General features: G+C 46.2%; 3 protein-coding genes and 1 long non-coding RNA gene across 5 annotated transcripts in view; 2 read left to right on the forward strand and 2 right to left on the reverse strand.

Moving 5' to 3' along the window:
• Window positions 1-1,155: 1,155 nt before the first annotated feature.
• LOC148048534 (uncharacterized) lies at window positions 1,156-2,412 on the reverse strand. The gene is made up of 2 exons (XR_015695472.1): window positions 2,249-2,412; window positions 1,156-1,402 (listed from the first exon to the last, which is right to left on the reverse strand). It is a non-coding gene; the product is annotated as an uncharacterized LOC148048534 (long non-coding RNA).
• LOC106554091 (uncharacterized) lies at window positions 2,369-6,791 on the forward strand. The gene is made up of 2 exons (XM_087704536.1): window positions 2,369-2,487; window positions 2,727-6,791. Exons 1-2 carry the CDS (start codon window positions 2,479-2,481, stop codon window positions 5,331-5,333), a joined length of 2,616 nt encoding a protein of 871 aa, XP_087560662.1. The 5' UTR covers window positions 2,369-2,478; the 3' UTR covers window positions 5,334-6,791.
• Window positions 6,792-8,098: 1,307 nt separating this feature from the next.
• Window positions 8,099-12,016, reverse strand: DNLZ (DNL-type zinc finger). Its single transcript, XM_014072688.2, has 3 exons — window positions 11,774-12,016; window positions 10,248-10,387; window positions 8,099-9,727 (listed from the first exon to the last, which is right to left on the reverse strand). The coding sequence occupies exons 1-3, from the start codon at window positions 12,014-12,016 to the stop codon at window positions 9,595-9,597; spliced, it is 516 nt and encodes a 171-aa protein (XP_013928163.2). The 3' UTR covers window positions 8,099-9,594.
• A 6,328-nt stretch (window positions 12,017-18,344) lies between these two features.
• GPSM1 (G protein signaling modulator 1) overlaps window positions 18,345-21,852 on the forward strand; it is a 112,998-nt gene continuing 109,490 nt past the window's right edge. For both annotated transcript variants that reach the window (XM_087704540.1, XM_087704541.1), the window contains exon 1: window positions 18,345-18,434. In XM_087704540.1, the coding sequence (XP_087560666.1) occupies window positions 18,382-18,434 (53 nt within the window). In that variant the 5' untranslated portion in view covers window positions 18,345-18,381. The remainder of the gene's footprint in view (window positions 18,435-21,852) is intronic.

Here is a 21,852-nt window from a genome sequence, read left to right on the forward strand (position 1 = left end):
TGGGTATGAAAGTTTCTCCCTGTCATTGTTTGATATAATCTATATGGGTTTTCCAAATATCAGTGTCATGTAAGACCATCCCCAGACAATTGGATTTTCTCAATGGTCCTGTTGTCTTCCAGCAGAAACTGCTACAAGGGACTCTAAGGTCCCATAGATGCCTATTCTGGTTGGTGGGGGGGAGACGGTGCATTCCTCACTTTATATCCCTTTTCCTGCTTATCCTGTACTGAGATGTTCCTTCTTGGGAATGAAAGTGGGGAGAGATGCAATTGAGGGCCATCTGTTATGGCTCAGCACTGGACCCTTCAGCAAGCAATGCCGGAGGACAACTTCTTATCACTTTCTCAGCCTACAGTTCTCAAAACCACACCCATGGATTGGCTTCTCCTACACCGGACTGAGTGGAGGGGTCTCTAGCTGTTTTACCCTGAAGGAATTGCATGGGAATCAGCAGATCCTGCTTTCTTTGTCTTGCTATCCCTTTCTCAATAGGTTCCTTTTGAAATGCCAAGCGTTTCAAGAGTTCTAGTTTCTTGAGTGGAGAGACAAGACAAGTCCTTACACACTTTAAGGTGAAGAAAGCTTTATGAGATCTAAGCTGTATTCTCAGCCTTTAGGATGAGAGGTACATTGTGGCCCAGGGATAGAGGCAGGTTTAAGGAGGAGGTGGTTAGTTGACCTCTTGAAGAGTGGAACTGCTCCTTAAAGAAGATGGAGGTGAAAATACAGCCCTGGGAATCTGGAGCAGGAGAGCTTTGGTAACCACTTGTCAACTCCTTGGGAATTCTGATGGCTTTATGACCTCATCCATGCAGGTTAAATTGTCCGTTATCAGAGTGAAGATACTCTCCAAGTGGTAATTTGGTGTCCGTAGGGGTCCTGGGCTCTGGGAAATCTTCCCTCTATTTATAGCCAATTTATCAGAGTTGTATTGCAATATGAAAAATGCCCATTTGGCCACTAATTAGAGGGAAGCAGGGAGAAAATGAGAACACCCAGCCCTTTTTCCTGTTACTTTTAATTATTGATAATTTTAAATCAAGTCTTAATCTCCAAACTCAGGCACCAAGTTTAGTATAGAACTTGATCACCTGAATTTGAGAGACTTTGACAGAAGCAAAGGGGCACCTGAAACTACAGACCATCAAATAATCCAGCAAAAGCAAAGCAAAAACATTTATTAAGGATGGGGTGTCAAATGGTACATACATTCAGGGTCAGTAAAGAAATGATGAAAGGATAAAATATACTGATTGCTTGAGAAGTTTAAACAACAGAAGACATGGATTCTAAAGGGACAAATGTATGGGCCCCATTAGTCTTTCTCAGCTGGGTTGCTGTGTTGCTTGAAAGTTGCAGATGGATTCAAAGACAGTCAGAATACTCTGTTGTGCAGTTCCTGAAAAAGCAAGTTCACACATACAAAATAAAAAGGAAAGAAGGAAAGACACGACAAATCTTAAAAGTAGCTTTTGGCGAGAGGGGGGACATCTAAGGTTAAAGACTTATGAAGGGGCTCCATCAGGATTGCCTCCCAGCTGAGGAGGAGCTGCAGTGCAAGAGATCAGCAGGACCAGGAGCCCCTCCAGCCTTTGGACACATCAACCAGGAAAAGCCCCCCAAGGCGGCGGGGGCCCTCCAGCCCCGGGCCCCTCTTCCTGGGGAGGGGTTGGGGGAGTGAAGTTGGGGGGCCTGAAAGGGGCCTTCCTGGAGGCCAGAAGAGGCTGAGAGTCCACATGTGAAGGGGGGGTCCTGGAGAGGATTCCCCCCCCTGCAGATTTGCAAAGGGGTCTTTGGGGGGGAGGAAGCGGGAAAGGGGGGAACAGGAGTCCCCTTGCCTAGGGGGGGACTCCGGATGGGGGGAAAGTCAAAGCCCCGGAAGGATCCCCCCAACCTCCGTCTGCCTGAATGCGGGTGGGGGGGCAGAAATCAAAGGGAGCCCCCCGCCACGCCAGCCTCACTCGGCACTGCGCAGGCGCTCTCTGGTTGACTGAAAATGGAGGACGCCGATTGGTCGCTCTGGAGTCGGCGGCGAATAGCTGGAGGACTATTCTAAAGAAAGGGTGCCCCCACCCCATTTGTTAGGGGGAGACATTCCGACGAGGGAATGGAAATACAGACCCCGAAGCCCCCACCACCACCACCACAACCTCCCCCTGCTTGGATGCGGGCAGTGGGGAAGCAGATCGAACCCCAAACTTCATAGGTTCCCTTCGGCCCATCTCCCCTGGCAACCATAACAAACCTCGGCAAGGCGCAGGCGCCCTCTGGCTCTTTGAAAGAAGGCGCACTCCGATTGGCCGTTCTGGGGAGGGCGGTGATTGGCAGGAGGACTGTTTGGGGCGGTCCTTTCAGAGGAACAGGAGGAGCTACGGCTTTCCTACTCGGGAGAGCCTAAAGAGAGGGAAGCCTCCATCTCCGGAAACTAAACGGAGAAACGTGGAAGCTGCCTGAATCGGCGACAGAAGAGCCCGGATGATGCAGGTTTGGCGCAGGGGATGCTGGGAGTCGCAGTCCGGGCGGGAGGTCTCTCCGGAGTGGGGGGGGGGGGCTGAAAGGATTGATGGAGGCGGGCAATATTGCGAGGCCGAGGGCTAGTCGGGGGGTGGGGGGTGGGAAGGAGGCCGGGTTCGCAGGGACCGCGAGAGGCGGAGGCTTCTGCCTGGACCTCCGCTGCAAGGAAAGGGACGCCGTCGTGACCCGCCTCTCTCTCTTACCTGTAGAAGGACCGAGGAACCCGGCGGGGGAAGAAAGGAAGCGCCGCTAGAGAGGAGGAGGAGGAAAGCGTTCCCCGCGGAGTAGCCCTGCCCTGCCCTGAGGCGCCTTCCCCGGGAGACGGCGGACAAAGGTCGGGAGGCCCTGGGGCTGCAGGAGGGATGAGCCCAGGGGGACGCCGGGAAAGGCGGCTGCCTGGAGGGCGATGCGGGGAGGAGGAAACGGGTGGAGACCCCGAGACGGGCCTGGGGAGCGGAGGGTCCTTCGGAAAACCCCGGAATCTCCAAAGGATCCAGGAGGAGGGAAGGAAATATCAATGCCCAGAATGCGAAAAATCCTTCAAAACTAATGACCATCTTCAAAGACATCTTAGAATCCATTCAGGAGAGAAACCTCACAAGTGCCTGGAGTGTGGAAAAAGCTTCAGTCAGTTGGGAAACCTTTCTAGACATCATAGGATCCATTCTGGAGAGAAACCATACGAATGCATGGAGTGCGGAAAGAGATTCAACCTGAAGGAAAGCCTTAATACACATCAAAGAACCCACACAGGAGAGAAGCCACATAAATGCTTGGAATGTGGAAAGAGCTTCCATCTGAGGGAAAGCCTTTTTAGACATCTAAGCATCCACTCAGGAGAAAAGGAATACCAGTGTCGGGAATGTGAAAAATCCTTCAAAACAAATAACGATCTTGAAAACCATATAAGAATCCACACAGGGGAGCAACCTCATAGGTGCCTACAGTGTGGAAAAAGCTTCAATCATATGAGCAGCTTCTATAGACATAAAAAAATCCATTTACAAAAAACATATGAATGCTGGGAATGTGAAAAATCCTTCAAAACAATTCAAATCCTTGAAGAACACCTAAGAATCCACTCGGAAGAGAAACCTAATAAATGTGTCGAGACAACGGAGTCCGTCGGCAATACTGGAAATCCACAAAGAATAGAAAAGAAGAAATCTCCAAAGGGAGAAAAGAAATACAAGTGCCCAGAATGTAAAAAAACCTTCAAGAGAAATGGACACCTCCAAATCCATCTAAGCATCCACTCAGGAGAAAAGGAATATCAGTGTCCGGAATGTAAAAAATCTTTCCGAAGAAAAGACCATCTTCAAAGCCATCTAACAATCCACTCGGGAGAGAAACCTCATAAATGCCTGGAGTGTGGAATGAGCTTCAATCACAGGAGTAGCTTTAGTAGACATCAAAAAATCCACTCAGGAGAGAAACCAAATAATTGCTTGGAGTGTGGAAAGAGCTTCAATGATTGGAGCAGCCCTTGTAGACATCAAACAATCCAGTCAGGAGGCAAACCAAACAATTGCTTGGAGTGTGGAAAGACCTTCAATGACAGGAGCAGCCTTTATAGACATAGAAGGATCCACTCGGCAGAAAAATCGTATAAATGCCTGGAGTGTGGAAAGAGTTTTGGTCATTGGAGCAACCTTCATTTACATCAAAGGATCCACTCGGGAGAGAAACCGTATAAATGCCTGGGGTGTGGAATGAGATTCTGTCAGAGGAGCAGCCTTTATAGACATAGAAGAATCCACTCAGGAGAAAAACCGTATAAGTGCCTGGAGTGTGGAAAGAGCTTCCGTCAGAAGACTAACCTTTATCTACATCAAAGGATCCACTCAGGAGAGAAACCATATCAGTGCTTGGAGTGTGAAAAGAGGTTTATGGATGGTGGAAACCTCCGTAAACATCAAAGGATTCACACAGGAGAAAAACCATATAAATGCCTGGAGTGTGGAAAGAGCTTCAATCACACAGGACACCTTATTACACATCAAAGAGTCCACATAGGAAAGAAACAGGAAACCCGCCTGGGGTGTGGAAAGAGCTTTAGTGAGAGGAGACCAGACGAAAAACTCAGGAATTCCCAGGGAACCCATGAGGGAGAAAAGAAATATCAATGCACAGAATGTGAAGAATCTTTCAAAACAAATAGAGGTCTTCTAAACCATCTAAGAATCCACACAGCAGAGAAACCACTTCAATGTTTGGAGTGTGGAAAGTGTTTCACTCACGAGAGCACCCTTAATAGACATCAAATAATCCACTCAGGAGAGAAACTGCATAAGTGCCTAGATTGCGGAAAGAGCTTCACTCGGAAGGCACATCTTTATGCACATAAAAGAATCCACACAGGAGAAAAACCATATGAATGCCCGGAGTGTGGAATGAGCTTTACTGAAAGTGGAAATCTCCGCAAACATCAATGGATCCACACTGGAGAAAAACCACATAAATGCCTGGAGTGTGGAAAGGGTTTCAATACGAGAGGAACTCTATATATACATCTAATGATTCACACAGGAGAAAAACCACATAAATGCCTAGAATGTGGAAAGTGTTTCAAAATGAGAGGAACTCTATATACACATCAAATGATTCACACAGGAGAAAAACCACATAAATGTCTGGAGTGTGGAAAGACCTTCAATCGGAGAGGAAACCTTTACATACATCAAAGAATCCACACTGGCGACAAACCATATAAATGTCTAGAGTGTGGAAAGAGTTTCTCTGCAAACAGAAGTCTCTATAAGCATCAAAGAATCCACACAGGAGAAACCTCATATACTGTGTTTCCCCAAAAATAACTCTAGCCCGATTTTTGAGTGAGCGACTAATGTAAGCCCTACCCCAAAAAAAGTCCTAGTGAAAGGAAGTCAGTATCACCAGCACAGGAGACAGCAAGTCCGTGCAGGCTGACGGTGTCTGGTAGCAGCCGTAGCCCACACAGCACAGGTGAGTTCATTACCTGTGAAAACAGCAAGTGGAAGCGGGGGGGGGGGGGGGAGGCAGGCTTTCCCACACGGGCCGTGGGAAAGCCAAGAGTCTACCAGAGTGGCCAGGGGCCATGGGAGGCTCATCTCCGTGCGGTGACATCAGTAGCAGACGGAGGCAGAGGTGCGGGGGTTAAGCAAGTGATCCAGATGTGCTTGGGGGGGGATTGAGAAAGTCCGGTCTGGGAGGCTCATCTTCACATCTCTCGGCTTGCCTGCAGCCCATCCGCCACATCTAGATCACCTGCTGTCCGCCTGCACCTCTGCCTCTGTCTGCTCCTGGTGTTACTGTGGCAAAACGAGCCTCCCATGGCCATCCAAATTGCCTACCTCCCCCCTCCTCCAATCTCTGCTTCCATCTGCTGCTTACAAAGTTACCATATTTTTCGGAGTATAAGATGTAGAGGAGTATGAGATGCAGCAAGGTTTTGAAGAGGAACATTTTAAAAAAAAGTTTTTGCACTCTGCAAACCTCCCCAAAATGGGCCGTTTTTCATGAAAACGGGCTTGGTTTTTCCCAAAAGGCATGGATAGCCTTTAGGATGCTTATAGAGTGCTGCTGGGGGTTGGGTGGGCAAAAATGTGCCGTTTTTCGCTCATTTCTGCCTTCCCCAGCCCTCAGGAGCTCTCTAAAAGCTATGCATGGCGATTTTGGTGAAGGGATGAAGTTTTGGGAGGCTAAAAATGCTGTATTCAGTGTATAAGACGCACCCAGATTTTCAGCCTCTTTTTTGAGGGAAAAAGGTGCGTCTTATACTCCAAAAAATACGGTAATCAACTGAAACAGGAAAATGCCTCCAGTGTGGGAAGAGCTTTACTAAGGATGCAAACCTCTGTCAACATCAAATAATCCATCCTGGAGAGAAACTCTATAAATGACTGGAATGTGTTTCAGTAAGAGAGGAACTCTATAGACATCAAATGATTCACACAGGAGAAAAACCATATAAATGCCTGGGAAAAGTTTCATTTCAAAGCAGGAACTTTATTCCCATCAAGGAGTCCACACAAGAAAAGCATATATTGCTTTCCTTAAGTTTTACAGGTGTGAAGCTTAAGGAAAGACTAAATGAAGAAGACACAGGAGTTAGAAATTAACAAAATATAGGTAGAGATGAACAAACATGTATAAATGGAGTGAAGGGTTGTAAATTAAGGACTGTATATAATAGCATATGTATACACAAAGAGAAACTGAAATAAGAGGGGAGAAGAACATTTACAATGAATGTATACCGAGGTGGAAATGTTGTACAGAAGGAAATTGCAAAAAAAAAAGCCTTTTTTTAAAAAAAAAAGCTGTTTAATAAAAATATCTTTAAAAATAAAATAAAAAATGTCTAAAAACTTACTTTCTCTGTTGCGAAGTGTCAGCTTACAATAGTTTACAAAAGTTCTGACCCTCTCCTCTTTGTGGCAGACCCTCAAATATTGGAAAATTGCTATGGACCAAAAGCTTCCTGTTTCACTCTTGGTCCCATCACTTGCTCTGTGAGAGATTCTGTTGGGAGATTTATTAGTTAAGAAGCAGCTCTGGGTTCTGTTTACACATTTCTAAGTCACCCATTATGACTCCGGGTGGTAAATTCAGCAGCCATGGGTGGGCTCCACATTGTGACATCATCCTGTGAATAAGGCAGCTAAAATGCATAATCCCAATAAAATAATGTCTGTAGCTCAGAGGTGAACTGTGGAGTCCTTGGTACTCCTCAGGTTGGCTGTTTGCTTGCAGACATTTCACAACCTAACTAGGTAACATCAGTGCTAGTGAGTGGCTTGCTCCCTGTTTATACACAGCAACTTGCCCTGCCATTGTTTTGTGATTTTCTGCTGGATTTTTTTGTCTGGTGTTACTCCTTGCTTATCTGGTAGTTGAATGTTGGAAAGGAGGTATTCTGGACTTTTTCTTAGCTTTTTTGAATGGTGTGTATATGTGGGTTTTCTCTATGTACTGTTGATGGTCAAGTTGCATAATTTGTGTCACTGCAACAATGGCATCATTTGTGATGTGATATGTGCGCAATGACATTGTTTAAAGGGTGGAGTTATGCACGGGGTGGCACCATTGGGTAACAACAGCCTTTCTTTGCCCCTACTCTTGTAGGAGTGCCGAAAGACAGCACCAATGCTGCTGAACTTCTCCAGCAGATTTTGAAAACTCTTTTAATTGTAGGTCCCCATTTCTGAATTCAACCAGGCTCCTTTGCTACCTTCAAGCTTGCTCCTCTCAAACTGCAAGCTGCGCTCAGCTCTAGGACTAGGAACTGAATCGCAAGAGGGAATGGGGGGTTATAGTCCACTGGGTCAGCTTCTTGGATTTAAATATTTTATGGACGGAGGGAGAAGGCTAGACTGCATTATTAAATTAACGGATGGGGAGACAGAGAGTTGGCACTCTCAAAACTACTAGAAATCAAAAGGTGACCAAGGAAGGTGAATCACAGATAAGATACAGAACATGGAAGCAATGTATTTGTTAGGTGATCCGTTAACAGCGTGCGGATGGAATTCAAAAGTCATCAGAGCCATTTATAATAGATGCTTTAACTCACTTGTAAAATGCTCAGCCAAGCGGCGTGTAAACTCAAGTAACATTTATTATAATACATAGAAAGATTCATATAATGAAGGAACCTTTGATGCTGGCAATGATGATAACCTCACCCGCCTTTCCTTCCTGCAGGAAGGAAGGTAAACTGGGTCTTGAAGGCTCCATGGGAAGCAAGACAGCCAGGGACATCTGGACTAGGGGTGATGGGAGGGGAGGCCTTTCCCAAGGGAGACCCAGCAGTAAAGAAAGCCCATCTGCAACCCCAGGGAGAGAAGAAAAAAGGGCCAAGCAGAGATGCCCTTGTGGCTGTATGCCCAGGGCAGATCTAAAAGATGGCCCACTGAGTCTTCTTTGGTGGGAGACCAAAGGGTCCCCTCAGCAAAATAATCCAATTATTTGCGGTTATATATATCTACGATGTAAATCTAGGTCCCCTCAGCAAAATAACCCAGTTATTCAACCCTCCCTCTGGCCACGTTGCTCATGAATCAAAGGAGTTGGAGCTCGGCTACATCAAAACTGATGTAGTCCCCTGGAAAATTCTCCAGGTAACAGACAAGGTCGAGAACCTTCAGTGTTTGTGTTGTCACTTTCTGAGGAATGTTCCCAGTAAGCTTCAGAATCAGAAAAGCACGCAGTGGGGTACCCCAAGATGCTGCCTTAGGCCCACTATTCTTCAGCATCTTCATAAACCATTTAGATGAGAAGGGGGACTCATCAAAGTTGCAGATGACACCAAGTTGGCAGAAAGAGCCAACACTTTAGGGGATCTTCCTAATTGGGGGCTATTGGAAGACGCCCTCAGTTCTAAAGACAGTGGGATCCTAGATCGGAAGGGGTCTTGGAGATGACCTCTGCCTGGGTGAGAATCCAACATTCCCGAATCACTGAGAGATGGACGTTCAGATCCCCACAAGGCCTCTCCCGCTTCCCAGGACAGCCTGTTCTGCTAGGGAACTGCTGTTGCCATAAGAACGATAATCCAAAGTCTTATCAAAATCCATGTAATTTAAACCATTGTTTCTTGTCCCACCTTCTGGGATGGAGAAGAAATCAAACACCAAGACAAGCCAGGATGAGGGCACAGTAGAACCCCATTAATTGCATGGAGCTTAGATTGATAGCTTTGGTGTGTTTGTTTCTCCCTCCTATGCAGGCCGGATGGGCTCTCCGGCCTGGATGGCCTCACATAGGACTCTCCTTCCAAGATGGAACAGGCAACCCTTTGCTTGAAAATATGGGTAAGCATGCGTGAAGTGCAGCTATGTGCACACACAAGGCTCCACTTACATCTTTTCTGCTATGCCCTACGGGAAGAAAGTGCAATTATGTTCAATGGCTGGACTTCATCCTGGGCATGGGGGGGGGGGGGAGGACACTTCTCAAGAAATGACAATCCTGCAATCCAGACGATTGGAAAAAACTCAACTGAAGGAACACTACAATGTGTTACTTCAAGCAAAGGTCTAGCTTAGGGAAGCTTCCACCCCGCTCCCCCGGGTTGATTGAAGACATCTGTCCAGATCACTCTGGATCTTTTTCTCCTTTGCTCAGAGATTCCAGCAATTTGGGATCTTCAACTAGGAGCTCGAGAGCGTCTTCGCCTGCCACTCGCCTCACTGTCTCTCCTTTGGCTGCCAGGATTTCCTCAATGTTCCTAATTCAGAAAGAAAATTGTGTTACCAAAAAGGCAGGAAGCATCAGCTGTCACCAGAGGGAAAGCCTTGGTTTGTACACCTCTGATGTGAAATTGTAAGCAAGGAAACACCCCAGCTAACAATGACCGCAGAAGTCATCACTCCCCAGAGAAGATAAGCCGCAATGATTTTTGCTCTTTGTCTTACCTTAATTACACGAAGGCTATCATACGGATTCCCTGTTTTGTTTATCTGTTTCGTAATGCTGTACTTTCAGCCTTCATTTGTTGAGATAAGAGTAGTAAAAGGCAACAATAATAGAGTAAAATAGTTTCTATAGGATTTTGGTCACCAAAGGAATTCTGCTTGGTGCTCATTTTGCAAGCCAAAACAATAAACAAAGATTTGTGGGTTATGAATGGTGGTGTGTCCATCATGTTAGTTCTGAATTGTTCCCAGGAACTAACTCCACCTTTGGCAGCTGAAGCATCAAACCCTGAAGAACCGAAAAGAGGGGAGGGCCAAGGATAGCCCACTTACCTCTTTCCATCTAAGTCGGAGAACCAGCCCAAGTTATCAGCAATCACGTGATGGTTGTTGCAGCCAGAGCATTTCACGATCACGACTCCATGATGATAAGCCACCTTGGAAATAGTTTTTGCAGAGCGTGTCCTGCATACCTGAAAGAGAAGCCAGGATCCTCTCAGGGAAGTTTCACAGAGGTTCTCTGGGATCTCCAAGGGCAGGAAATTTGGGGGAGGTGCCCATTTATTTAGGTGTGACTTCTTTTATTGCATTTGGAGAGCAGCCCAGCTCCCAATGACTCTGGGCGGCTTACAAAAGAGAAAAATAAAACAGGAAGGAAGGTGTACACTTGGGCAAAACACTTATTATATTAAAAATGAAATCCCCCTGTGCCTCAACCAACAGCCAGAGCACCTGGCCCAGGAGCAAAGCATCTTCTTCAAAGATTTGTGCACCTTTGTTGGGTGAGCCACGCAAATCTTGGGGTGACGCTGTGTGACAGGGAAGGGGCCAGCAGCTCTCTTGGGAGCATTACGTAAGCAATCAGCCATCACTGCCTTTCCAATTCCAGTGTCTGCCATGCTCCTAGTGCTAAACAGGCCGGGCCTCAATTAACCTTTTCCCAGATGGGATGTTAGTCAGCTGAGTAGACAAACCATCCTCTGGTCAAAGCCAACACACAGTGTTTTCAAAAGCGAAGGTGCTTGTGAAAGGCGTTTTCTGAACAGCAACACAGGCTGACCTGGTCCTCTTTTTTTTAACCTTTCCCGTGCTAGACAGCAGCTCTTGCATTTCCTGGTGGTCCCCCATCCAAGCACCAATGAAGCCTGTTTGGGTTCCCAGATCAGCTAAGGTTGTCCAGATACAGACGGGGAGTCATCCAGCTGGAGAAGGTTCCCAGGTGGACGATTTTCGGGGTGGGGGGAAGGTTCCATGCAATAAGCACCACGGGCAAGGGAAGCCCTCACATTGGCTAGTAGTCTTATGCCAGGTTAAGATGGCTTGCACTGGGATCTGGATGGGCAAACCCAGGAGTGGGGAAGCAGGTCGTGTGAAGTCGGCGTCGGGTTCCGCTGCTTCCTCTTCGTAATCTAAGTGACCCCCTCAACTCTTCATCCCTTCCCTTTCCCAGCTGATAGCACAGGGCGAAAAGGGCGGCCGCAACCTCCCTCTCTGTTCCGCCAGCTACCAAGATGGTGTTCTCTGCCTCCCTCCCTGTTCCAATATGGCGCCAGTGGCCGCTGTTTCGCCAACTCCCAAAATGGCACCCGCGGCTTCTCTACGTTGCACCAGCTACCAACATGGCGCCGACGGCCCCATCCTTGCTCTGCCAACTACAAAGATGGCACCCGCAGCCTCCCTGCCTGTTTCGCCCGCTACAAAGATGGCGTTCGCGGCTTCCCATCTTGCCGGCTGCTAAGATGGCGCCCGCAGTTTCCCCTCTTCTCCCTTCCACCCGCTACAAAGATGGCGCCCTCGCTTCGCCGCCCTCAACCGCTCCCACCCCTTCAGGAGGGGCGACGCATCCCGTGCGAACCCACCTTACACGTGAACAGCAGCTGGTAGTGCGTCGCCGCCGCCCCGAGCCGGCTCTCCTGTGGCTGCCGCTCCCCTGGTCCCACCGTCAAGGCTCGTCGCCGGGAAGCCGGGGCCGGAGATGATGAAGCCGTTGCCCCCGGCACCGGCCACCTGCCCAGCCCCCGCGACCCGACTCCCACGACCCCCGGGCCCAGGAAGAGCCAGCAGCGTGGCCGGAGCAGCGCTTTGCAGGCCGCAGCCGCCATCTTTACTGTGGGAGGCGACGCCGCCGCCTTTCCCGGCCTTGGAGTAAAGCCGAGCAGCAATTCCACAACTGGCCATCAGGGGGCAGCAAAGGACGAATCTTCGCGTCATATGCCGGCCTTCGGTAGAACTGCAGCCCAAAGATGCTCAGTCCATGATGCTCAGTCCTTGGGAGGGCAGCTACCAGCCTGCCTTCCTGCCGAGCAGGTGGGACGCTGGTGGATCTCCCCAGATTAGAACCTCACAACAACCTGCCCAGGTAGGCTGGGCTCTACAGGCCATCCTGGGGAATGTCAAGAATGTTGGGAGTTATATCTCTTCAGGGATTCTCAGTCATCCTGGCCGTGGTGGTCCCAGTGATTGGAAACTAAATAGGTTTGGCTAGTCTAGAGAAAAGAAGAATTAGGGGTGACCTGATAACAGCATTCCAGTATTTGAAGGGCTGCTACAAAGAAGAGAAGGTCAGTTTATTTTCCGAAGCACCGGAGGGCAGGACAAGAAACAATGGATGGAAACTAATCAAGGAGAGAAGCAACCTATTCTATTCCCTATTCTATTCTATTCTATTCTATTCTATACTATTCTATTCTATTCTATTCTTCTCTACTCTCTGTTCTCTGTTCTATTGTAATCTATTTTATTCCATTCCTATTTTATCCTATCCTATCCTATCCTATCCTATCCTATCCTATCCTCACTTCAATCCTTCCTCTATTGTTTTGAACATCTGAAGTCTATGGTGCAGAAGATGCTGTGAAGCCTAAAATAACACTCTGGATTTAAAGATTAGTTTAAGCTAAATAAAGAGCTTACTGAGGACTTCTGCAATTGGTGGCTTTCTAGGAAATCAAGGATGACCCAATCACAAATGATTGATGCTATCATCATCATCATCATCATCATCATCATCATCATCATCATCTAAAGACCCCATAATCCCTTGCGGCGTGGAGTCTGGGCAACAGAGTTTTTAATGGCTGGATGCCTTTCCTGTTGCCAGTGCTGAGTTTTGTTCAGTCAATATATTCTCATTGTGCCCAGAGAGAGAGAGAGAGAAATATCTGCCTACCTAGGATCGAACTCACAGCCTCTTGATGGTGAGGCGAGAGCTTCCCCGCACCACTCTATAAGTCTCAACTCAATGAGATCCCAAAATACCATGGAGATTCTCTGCGACTTCGAATGGGGGACCATTGAAGTGTTGTGGATCGGCTGGCACTTGCCTTTTTTGACTCTGAAAAAGGCGCAATGCTATTGGCAACAGTGTCTTCTGGAACCCTTTGCCCCCCCCCCCCCAACACCCCCATTCAATTATTGCTGTTCCTTCTCCTTTTTCCTTTCCATTGCATTTTCCCAGGGAGAACATATGGTAGATTTCAGGCCCTCTTTCGGTGGCTGGCAGTTAAAAAGCTTCTGTTGAATGTTTTTACTCCCAGCAGCTGTGTGTACAAAACAGACGCCTGGCTTGCCAAAAAGTGGCGTTTTTGATGCTTGGCAGAGAGGAGGAGGAAGTTGGCAGGGACGGACAAACTGGCAAGTGGCTTCTCTCCATGCCCTCGCTGCACAGTGGGGGGTGGGGAAACTCCTGCAGTCCAGACTTCGGTGGGTTTAATCAGAACAGAACAACGGAATGGAACGGAATATAAAACAGAATATAAAATGGAATATAGAATGGAGAATAGAAAGAATAGAACGGAATATAGAAAAGGAATAAGAATAGAATATAGAATAGTATAGTACAGATTGGACTGGAATATGGAATAGGAATAGAATATAGAATAGAAGTAGTATAGAATGGAATATGGAATAGGAATAGAATATAGAATAGAAATAGCATAGAATGGAATGGAATGGAATATGGAATTGAAATAGAATATAGAATAGAACAAAATAATAGAATATGGAATAAGAATAGAATAGAATATAGAATGGAATGGAAGGGAATATGGATTAGGAATAGGAATAAGAATAGAAAGAATAGAATAGATTAGAATAGTATGGAATGGAATATGGAATATGAATAGAATATAGAATAGATTAGTATAGAATAGAACAGAATAGAATAGACTATGGAATAGAAATAGAATAGAATATGGAATGGAATATGGAATAAGAATATAGAATAGAATAGAAAAGAATAGAATATGGAATAAGAATAGAATATAGAATATAGAATATAGAATATAGAATATAGAATATAGAATATAGAATATAGAATAGAATAACAAGAGTTGGAAGGGACCTTGGAGGTCTTCTAGTCCAACCCCCTGCTCAAGCAGGAGACCCTATCCCTGTGATTGCAAACCAATGGCATGCGGAGCCATATTTGCCGGCACGACACGCTCGCTTAATGACCACACAAAAAGGCAATTGGACATAGTCACACAACTTGCTTTATAACCATCGCAACCTACGACCAAATTATGGGCTCAATTACAGTCGCCCGGTCGACAACTCCCTATAATTACATGATTATAGAATCAGGGCAGGAAGGACCTTGAGAGATCTTCCAGTCCAACCTGCTCACTTTCATATTGCAGCTCCCAATTATGCAGTGGTTTTATTTGTCTCGTGGTTGTTTCTTACCAAAGAGGCCAAGATGGCTTCAAGAGGGCCAGTTTTCCCTGGCTCTTTTCAGATGTTTCCAGACGGCACAGAACCTCTGCGTCTGGGGAGGAGGGGGGGACAGCTTGAAGGAGAAGGTCTCACCCTTGGCAATGTCGAAAGAAAAGGAAAAAAGAAACTGCAGAATCCCCCAGTTTTGATGTCAGTTGCATGGACCAGAGGATGCTGTTTCCATGGCAGCAGACAAGGGGAAAATGCAGCAGAGAACAGGATGCTCAGGTAAAAGAGAGAGAGAGAGAAGGTTTTTTTTAAAAAAAGAGATGCTTTCTTATGCAGAAAAGAGGGAAAGAATACATTTTTCTGATGCAGAGCTCCACCACAGAATGGCAACATGGATACCTGGCACATATTTATTTATTAAATGTTCATGCCACCCATTTTTATAAGGCAATTCTGGATAGCTTATAGCTTTATTTTTTTATTTTTAAAAAAACGCAGTTTGTTGAACAAACCATGACAGCCCCTTTCTCACTTCTTGCCTAAGCCAGTTGCAAACAATCCACGGGAACTCCATCGGTGGTTTAACATGTGGCAGCTGCAATGTTTACAACAGCCCTGTGAAGCAGCCCATAATTATCAGGCTCATTCAGTTACTCTGTACACACACGTTGCCCATTGACAATAAAGGTTTGGTTTGATTTGATTTGATTTGATTAGGTCAGTATAGGAATTTGTAAAAGTCGCGGGCCATTTTGAGTAGGAGGCTATGCTCCAAAACAGTCTTGAAAGAGTTAATTCTGCTTTATTTTAAATCAGCAGCCAATGCAGAGTGTTTGTTTATTAAATTTATAGACCACCCACCTCCCTATCAAGACATCTCCATGCTCACACTAGGCAGACTGTAGAGAGCTGCAGAACAGAAAACAGAATAATAGAGCTGAAAGGGACCTAGGAGGTCTTCTAGTCCAACCCTTTGCTCGAGCAGGAGGTCCCATAACATTTTGGGCAAATGGATGTCCAATTTCTTCTTAAAAACCTCCACTGATGGAGCTCCCACAACTTCTGAAGGCAAGTCATTCCCCTGATTAATTATTGTCACTGTCAGGAAATTTCTCTTTTGTTTTAGGCTAAGAGTGGGATCTTTCTACCTATTATTTCAGGTGCCTTAATCTTCATTAGATTAGACATACGCAATTCCTGCAAACGTTCATCAAATGTTTTAGCCTCCAGGCTGCTAATCATTTTTGTTGCTCTTCTCTATGCTCTTTGCAGTCTTAATCTCGTTTTTTGCATCTTGGTGACAAAAAACGGACACAGTACTTATGTGTGTGGTGTTACCAGTGTACACTTGGAATATGGCATCCAGTTTTGGCCACTACGATACAAAATAGTTGTTGAGACTCTAGCCAAGGTCTGAAGCTTCACAGGCCAGCATTGATAGTTCCAGGATTCACGCAACACACTAAACCAGGGTTAGGGGATTTTAGCAGAAGTTCATTAGGGTAAGTCCAAACTTTGAAACGGAGAGAGTCGATTTTTACAGAAGGCTCCCAAATGAAAAACACAAATAAATGGTTCATGACGACAGAAGTGATTGTTGATCATGGTTTACGGCAGGGGTCTCCCAAGTTTGGCCACTTTAAAACTTGTGGACTTCAACTCCCAGAATTCCTCAGCCATCTTTAGAATTCTGGGAGTTGAAGTCCTCAAGTCTTAAAGTTGCCAAGGTTGGAGATCCCTGGGTTACCTCTTTTTATGACATCACGTTGCAAAGAGCAGCAGAGACAGAAAGTTCCAAGCCTTTGCTTCCTATCCCCCCCCCCCAAAGTAATGTTAGGTTACTGAATAAGGAAACCAGCTTTGAAGCAAACCATAGCTTGTCCCAGCCTTTCCGATGGGTCACTGCCCCTATTCTTAGAGGGGAATACTAGCCCAGTGGGGCCATGGGGGCAGCCTTTATGGACTTTATGGTTTCCCTGCAGACTTCTCCCCCCATTCCTACAACACCCCCCCCCCCCATATTTCAAAATTGAAAAAGTTGCTTTTGGTGGTTTCACTGCAAGCAACGAGTCGGCGGCTAGACTACTGAGCATATCAAGAGTGCTTTTCCTGGGAGAAGGAAAAGCATGATAGAATCGTAGAATAGAGCTGGAAAGGATCTTGGAGGTCTTCTAGTCCAGCCCCCTGCTCAAGGAGGAGAACCTATACCACTTCAGATAAGTGACTGTCTAGACTTTTCTCAAAATCCTCCAGTGATGGAGCACCCACGATTTCTAGTGGCAAGCTGTTCCACTGGATAATTGTCCTCACTGTCAAGGAAGTTTCTCCTTAATTCCAGGTTGCTTCTCTCCTTGATTAGTTTCCAACCATTGTTTCTTGTCCTGCCTTCAGGTGCTTTGAAAAATAATTTGACCCCCCTCTTCTTTGTGGCAGCTCTTCAAATATTGGAAGACTGTTACCATGTCCCCCCTAGTCCTTCTTTTCTCTAGACTAGCCAAACCCAAATCCTGCAATCGTTCTTTATATGTTTTCATTTCCAGGCCTTTAATCGTCTTTGTTTTTCTTCTCTGCACTTTTTCCAAAGTTTCAACATCCTTTTTTAGTATATTGTGGTGACCAGAACTTGGAGGCAGTGTTCCAAGTGTGATTTTACTAAAACTTTGCAAGCGGTACTAGAAAGTTGCATGATCTATATTCTATAGATTCTATCCCTCCATTAATGCAGCCTAGGATTGTATTAGTTGTTTGCCAAGGTCTCCAGTTCATCTCCACCTGTAGCCTTTCTGACAATCTTCTGGCCAAGCAATTCTGACCCACTGAGCGGATGTTTTCAGCTGGCTGTGGTGCAGGAAAGCCTCGATCTTGGGCAGGACGAATAGAATAGAATAGAAAAGAAAAGAATTATTAGAGAATAGAAAAGAAAAGTATTATTATAGAATAGAATAAAATTATTAAAGAATAGAATAAAATTATTAGGGAATAGAATAGAATAGAACTATTAGAGAATAGAATAGAATTATTAGAGAATAGAATAGAAAATAGAATTATTAGAGAATAGAATTGTAATAGAATAGAATTATTAGAATAGAATAGAATAGAATTATTAGAGAAATTATAGAAAAGAAAAGAACTAATAGAGAATAGAATTAGAGAGTAAAATAGAATTATTAGAGAATAGAAAAGAGAATTATTAGAGAATAGAATAAAATTATTAAATAATAGAATAAAATTATTAGAGAATAAAATAGAATTATTAGAGAATAGAAAAGAAGAATTAGAGAATAGAATAAAATTATTAAAGAATAGAATAAAATTATTAGGGAATAGAATAGAATAGAACTATTAGAGAATAGAATTATTAGAGAAATTATAGAAAAGAATTAATAGAGAATAGAATAGAATTATTAGAGAGTAAAATAGAATTATTAGAGAATAGAAAAGAAAAGTTGGAAGGGATCTTGAAGGTCTTTTAGTCCAACCCCCTGCTTAGGCAGGAAACCCTTGGCCACTTCAGACAAATGCTTATGCAAGTCTTCTTAAAAACTTCCAGTGTTGGAACATTCACAACTTCGGGAGGCGTTTCAAGTCCTCATGAAGGCGGCTTCGGAGGGAACGGCTGCGGGAGGGGCGGGGCGGGGGTGGTGGTGGCAAGGCAAGGCGGACCCTCCCCCCCCGCCCAGCTGATGGGGCCAGCCTCCCTTCGGAGGGAGGGGCGGGGCGGAGGAGGGGCCGTGATGTCAGCGTCGAGGGCTGGTCTCGCTCAGCGCAGCCTTCGCCCGGGCAGCGCAGGCGGGCAGGGCGGATGGACGGGCAGGAGCCCCTCGGCGGGGCAGCAGCCGGGCGCCTGCAGTCCAGGTGAGGCAGGGGAGGGGGTGGAGGGGGGGCTTGGGCATGGAGGAGCCCATGGGGAGGGGTCCCTCTAGGGCAGAGGCGGGGAGGAAATGGGGCGGGGAACGGGAGAGCCCCAAATGCCTTCATCCTGGTTTAAGGGGTCGTGTGAAGCAGCAGCTAAGGCAGCCCCAGCATTTCCCATCCTCTCCCCCCCCTTTACAGGGTGAGCTAACCTTCCTTTAACCATCATGGGTCATGTAGGTTTGTGGTCTCCTTAACTTGGATTGCGAAGGTAGCCCCTTTCCTGGTGTATAAACCGGCTGCATGGGGCCGCCTTCAACAGTAACAGCTGGAAGGGACCTTGGAGGTCATCTAGTCCAAACCCCCTGCTCACGTGGGATTCGAACTGCCAACCTTTCTGATCGACAAGCTCGTGGTCTTAGCTGCTGAGCCACTTGGTCAGTTCTCTTTTAATAAGTTTTTTCCCCCCTCCTATATATAGTTGCAAGTATACATTCACATTGTTCTTGTTCTTGTTTATCTTCACTTTTACATATTTATTTTCCCATATAAAGGGTTAAAATATACATTTGCTTATCATCCCATACACCTATTTTGCATTGTCACCACCTGATTTTTTTCTTTTCACTCTCCCTCCCTTCTTCCTTCCTCCTCTCTTTTCCCTTTCCTTCGTCCCTTACTTCTCCCCTACTCTCCTCTTCCTCTTCCCCTTCCTACCCTCTCTCCTTCTCTTTCTATCCTTACCAGCCTTCCTCTCTTTCCCCTTTCCTTCTTCCCTTGCCTCTCCCATAATCCTCTCTTCCTCCTCCTGCCCTCTCTCCTTCTCTTTCTCTCCCTTCCACCCTCCTCTCCTTACCGCTTTCTTCTTTCCCTCCTCTCCTTCCCCTTCCTTCTTTCCTTACCTCTCCCCTACTACTCTCTTCCTCTTCCCCTTCCTATCCTCTCTCCTTCTCTTTCTATGCTTACCAGCCTTCCTCTCCTTTCCCTTTCCTTCTTCCCTTGCCTCTCCCTTTAATGCTCCCTTCCTCCTCTTTCTATGCCTTCCCTCCTTCCTCCTTTTTCCTCTTTCTTCTTTCTCTTCCCTTTCCTCTCTCCTCCTCTCCTCCTCTTCCTTCCATTCCTTTTCTGTTGTTGTGGTTATCTCTTATCTCTGGCTGGGCACATCTTAGAGGCTGCCCGATTTGGCTGGGGAAGGGTCTGCTGGGGGATGGCTACCTTGCTTTCCTCCAGCCATTAGGGGTGCAGACCCCCTGCAAGCACCTGTTGGCACCCCTGCTTCATTGCCTCTCCCATTCTTCCCGCCCCCCCCGCCTTCATGAGGACTTGAAACTCGTCCTCCTGCTCAAGATTCTCCTGTTGCCTCTGCACAGTGCAACCAGCTGCAAAAATCCATCCATCTGGTTGGGGGTTGCTGGACGCCCTTGCAAGAATGCCGCAGCAGATAAACAGAGTTGGAAGGGACCTTGGAGGTCACCTAGTCCAACCTCCCACCCAAGCAGAAGGCCCTACACCCAAGGCCACTGCTGCCTCCTCCTCCAGCTGTACTTGAAGGTTGTAAAAAAAGCCACAGGTGGAGCTGACCAGCAGTGGTTTTCCCTTGCCTCTTTCCTGGGGTCGTGAGAGAGTGCCTAGCTAAAACTAAGCAAAATCGGACCGAGCGGATGGGAGACCACTAGGAAAGTATGTGTTTTTGTGTGTGTGTGTGTGTGTATGTATGTGTATATATATATATATATATATATAATCTGAGAGGAAAACTGTGGCAAAACCATTTCCCCACACAATCTGAAGGAAACCGCATGATTTTGAAGTGAGGCTGTGGTGAAGCTATCGAAGTATGTTGGCGTCGCGCCGCAGAAGGAAGCTATGATATGCTGGCTTGTTGGAAAGAAAGTGGGGACGAAGGGCTTGTAGAACCCTCGCGGTATTTGAGGAAAGGATGGAAGCGTTGTTGACTCACAACCTTCTCTCCGGGGTTGTGAAATGAAAGGTTTTTGCGGGATCCTCACAAGCTTTGCTTTTCCACACCTTTCAAATAAGGTCCCAGTGGGGGATAATGGGAGTTGCAATTCAGCACTTGTCCTGAGCCAGAGGCTTAAAATATCAGTTCCCTCCAAAAAGGAAATAATAATAATATATCTGAAGACCCAAAAGGGCCTAGAAAGCAGATTTTTGTCTCATTTCTAACCACACTGAAATGGCCAAGTGTTGCCTTGCTTTGGCTCCTAGCTGGAATGTTGTATATTTTTCATCCCTGGGACAACTGCCCATCAATAGCAGTTACCCAAATTGTATCTGGTCCCTTGATCGTTCTTGCAGTGCCTTCCTTGTGGTTAAACAGGATAACTTGGAGAGCAGTGCAAAGTAGAGGAGGATGGGTATTATAGTCCAGTCTTGCTGGAATGGAAGCCGATAAAGGATGCTGTGAGGGCAAGCGAATTGTACTGTGAAGTTTCCAAGAGATGCCCTAATTAATTTACGAGCCTCGAGACAAAGTTCAAAAGAAATCTAGTGATTTATTAGGAGCAACATTTTGGCATGTTCTTCTGCGGAGCCGAACCTGATTTCTGGTTAATGGTGTCTGAACTTTACTCCGTGTCTCCCCCTCCCCTCAGTCTGTGTCATAAGTCACATCCACCAACGAGGTACTGTAGCAGGCTGTGAGATTTCGCGCCTCACAGGCCTGCTCCCTTTTCCATGTCAACTTGATAGTAGTCTTGGAAACACATTACAAGTTGACCTGTACTTTTGGACTACACTTCACATCAGTCAGATGCAGCCCGGTCCAAGGGCTGTTTTTTAATCTGTGATCTAAAGGAGGACCATGGACATTGTAGTACTGCGCTGCTGGAGGAAGCCAGAGTGGCTAAATTTTGGTAGTATTCCAGCACCTCTTTTCCTTAAGGTGCTTCTAAAAAAACACACAGATAGAGTGATTCTGCATTTTTTGGGGGCCTGATTTTGTGCAATCTCCATGTCAGTCCCCCACTGGGCACAAATACTCCTTTTTCGGCCCACCCCCTGCCCACATCTTTCCTCCTTTCAGCATAACCTATGTAATGTGATGGCGAAGCTACAGGGTACACATGGGGACTGCTCAGCTCCATCACGCATGTAGGCGTGTCTCCCACCCGCCAGCTGATTTTTGGGTCTCTGCCACGCATGGGGGAGGGGGGGCACATGTTTTAAACAAATAGGTTTAAAAACAGTTCCTATCCTTGGGCTGTCAGACTTTTAAACACAACCACAATCACTCCCTGCACACGTATGAAATGTATGACTATTTTTTTTCTTTCTCTTTTTCATTTCCGCTATAGTTTTGCACCAGTGAGGCTAAAACCAATCTTGTTGCATTTATTTTGTACAATGACAATAAAGACGATACCCGGGATGGCGAACCTATGCCAGGCGTGCCACAGGT

The sequence above is a fragment of the Thamnophis sirtalis genome, unplaced genomic scaffold, assembly GCF_051295495.1.
Source record: "Thamnophis sirtalis isolate CommonGarterSnake01/CBP01778 unplaced genomic scaffold, rThaSir2_p1.2 scaffold_2, whole genome shotgun sequence".
NCBI lineage: Eukaryota > Metazoa > Chordata > Lepidosauria > Squamata > Natricidae > Thamnophis > Thamnophis sirtalis.

Bases quoted from the DNA above. Each gene is read 5' to 3' on its own strand.
- DNLZ (XM_014072688.2), bottom strand. From the start codon at position 12,016: ATGGCGGCTGCGGCCTGCAAAGCGCTGCTCCGGCCACGCTGCTGGCTC. The intron at 10,388-11,773 runs GTGGGTTCGCAC...CTTCTCTTTCAG, and splicing joins AGCTGCTGTTCACGTGTAAG to GTATGCAGGACACGCTCTGC. The intron at 9,728-10,247 runs GTAAGTGGGCTA...TTTCTGAATTAG, and splicing joins TCCGACTTAGATGGAAAGAG to GAACATTGAGGAAATCCTGG.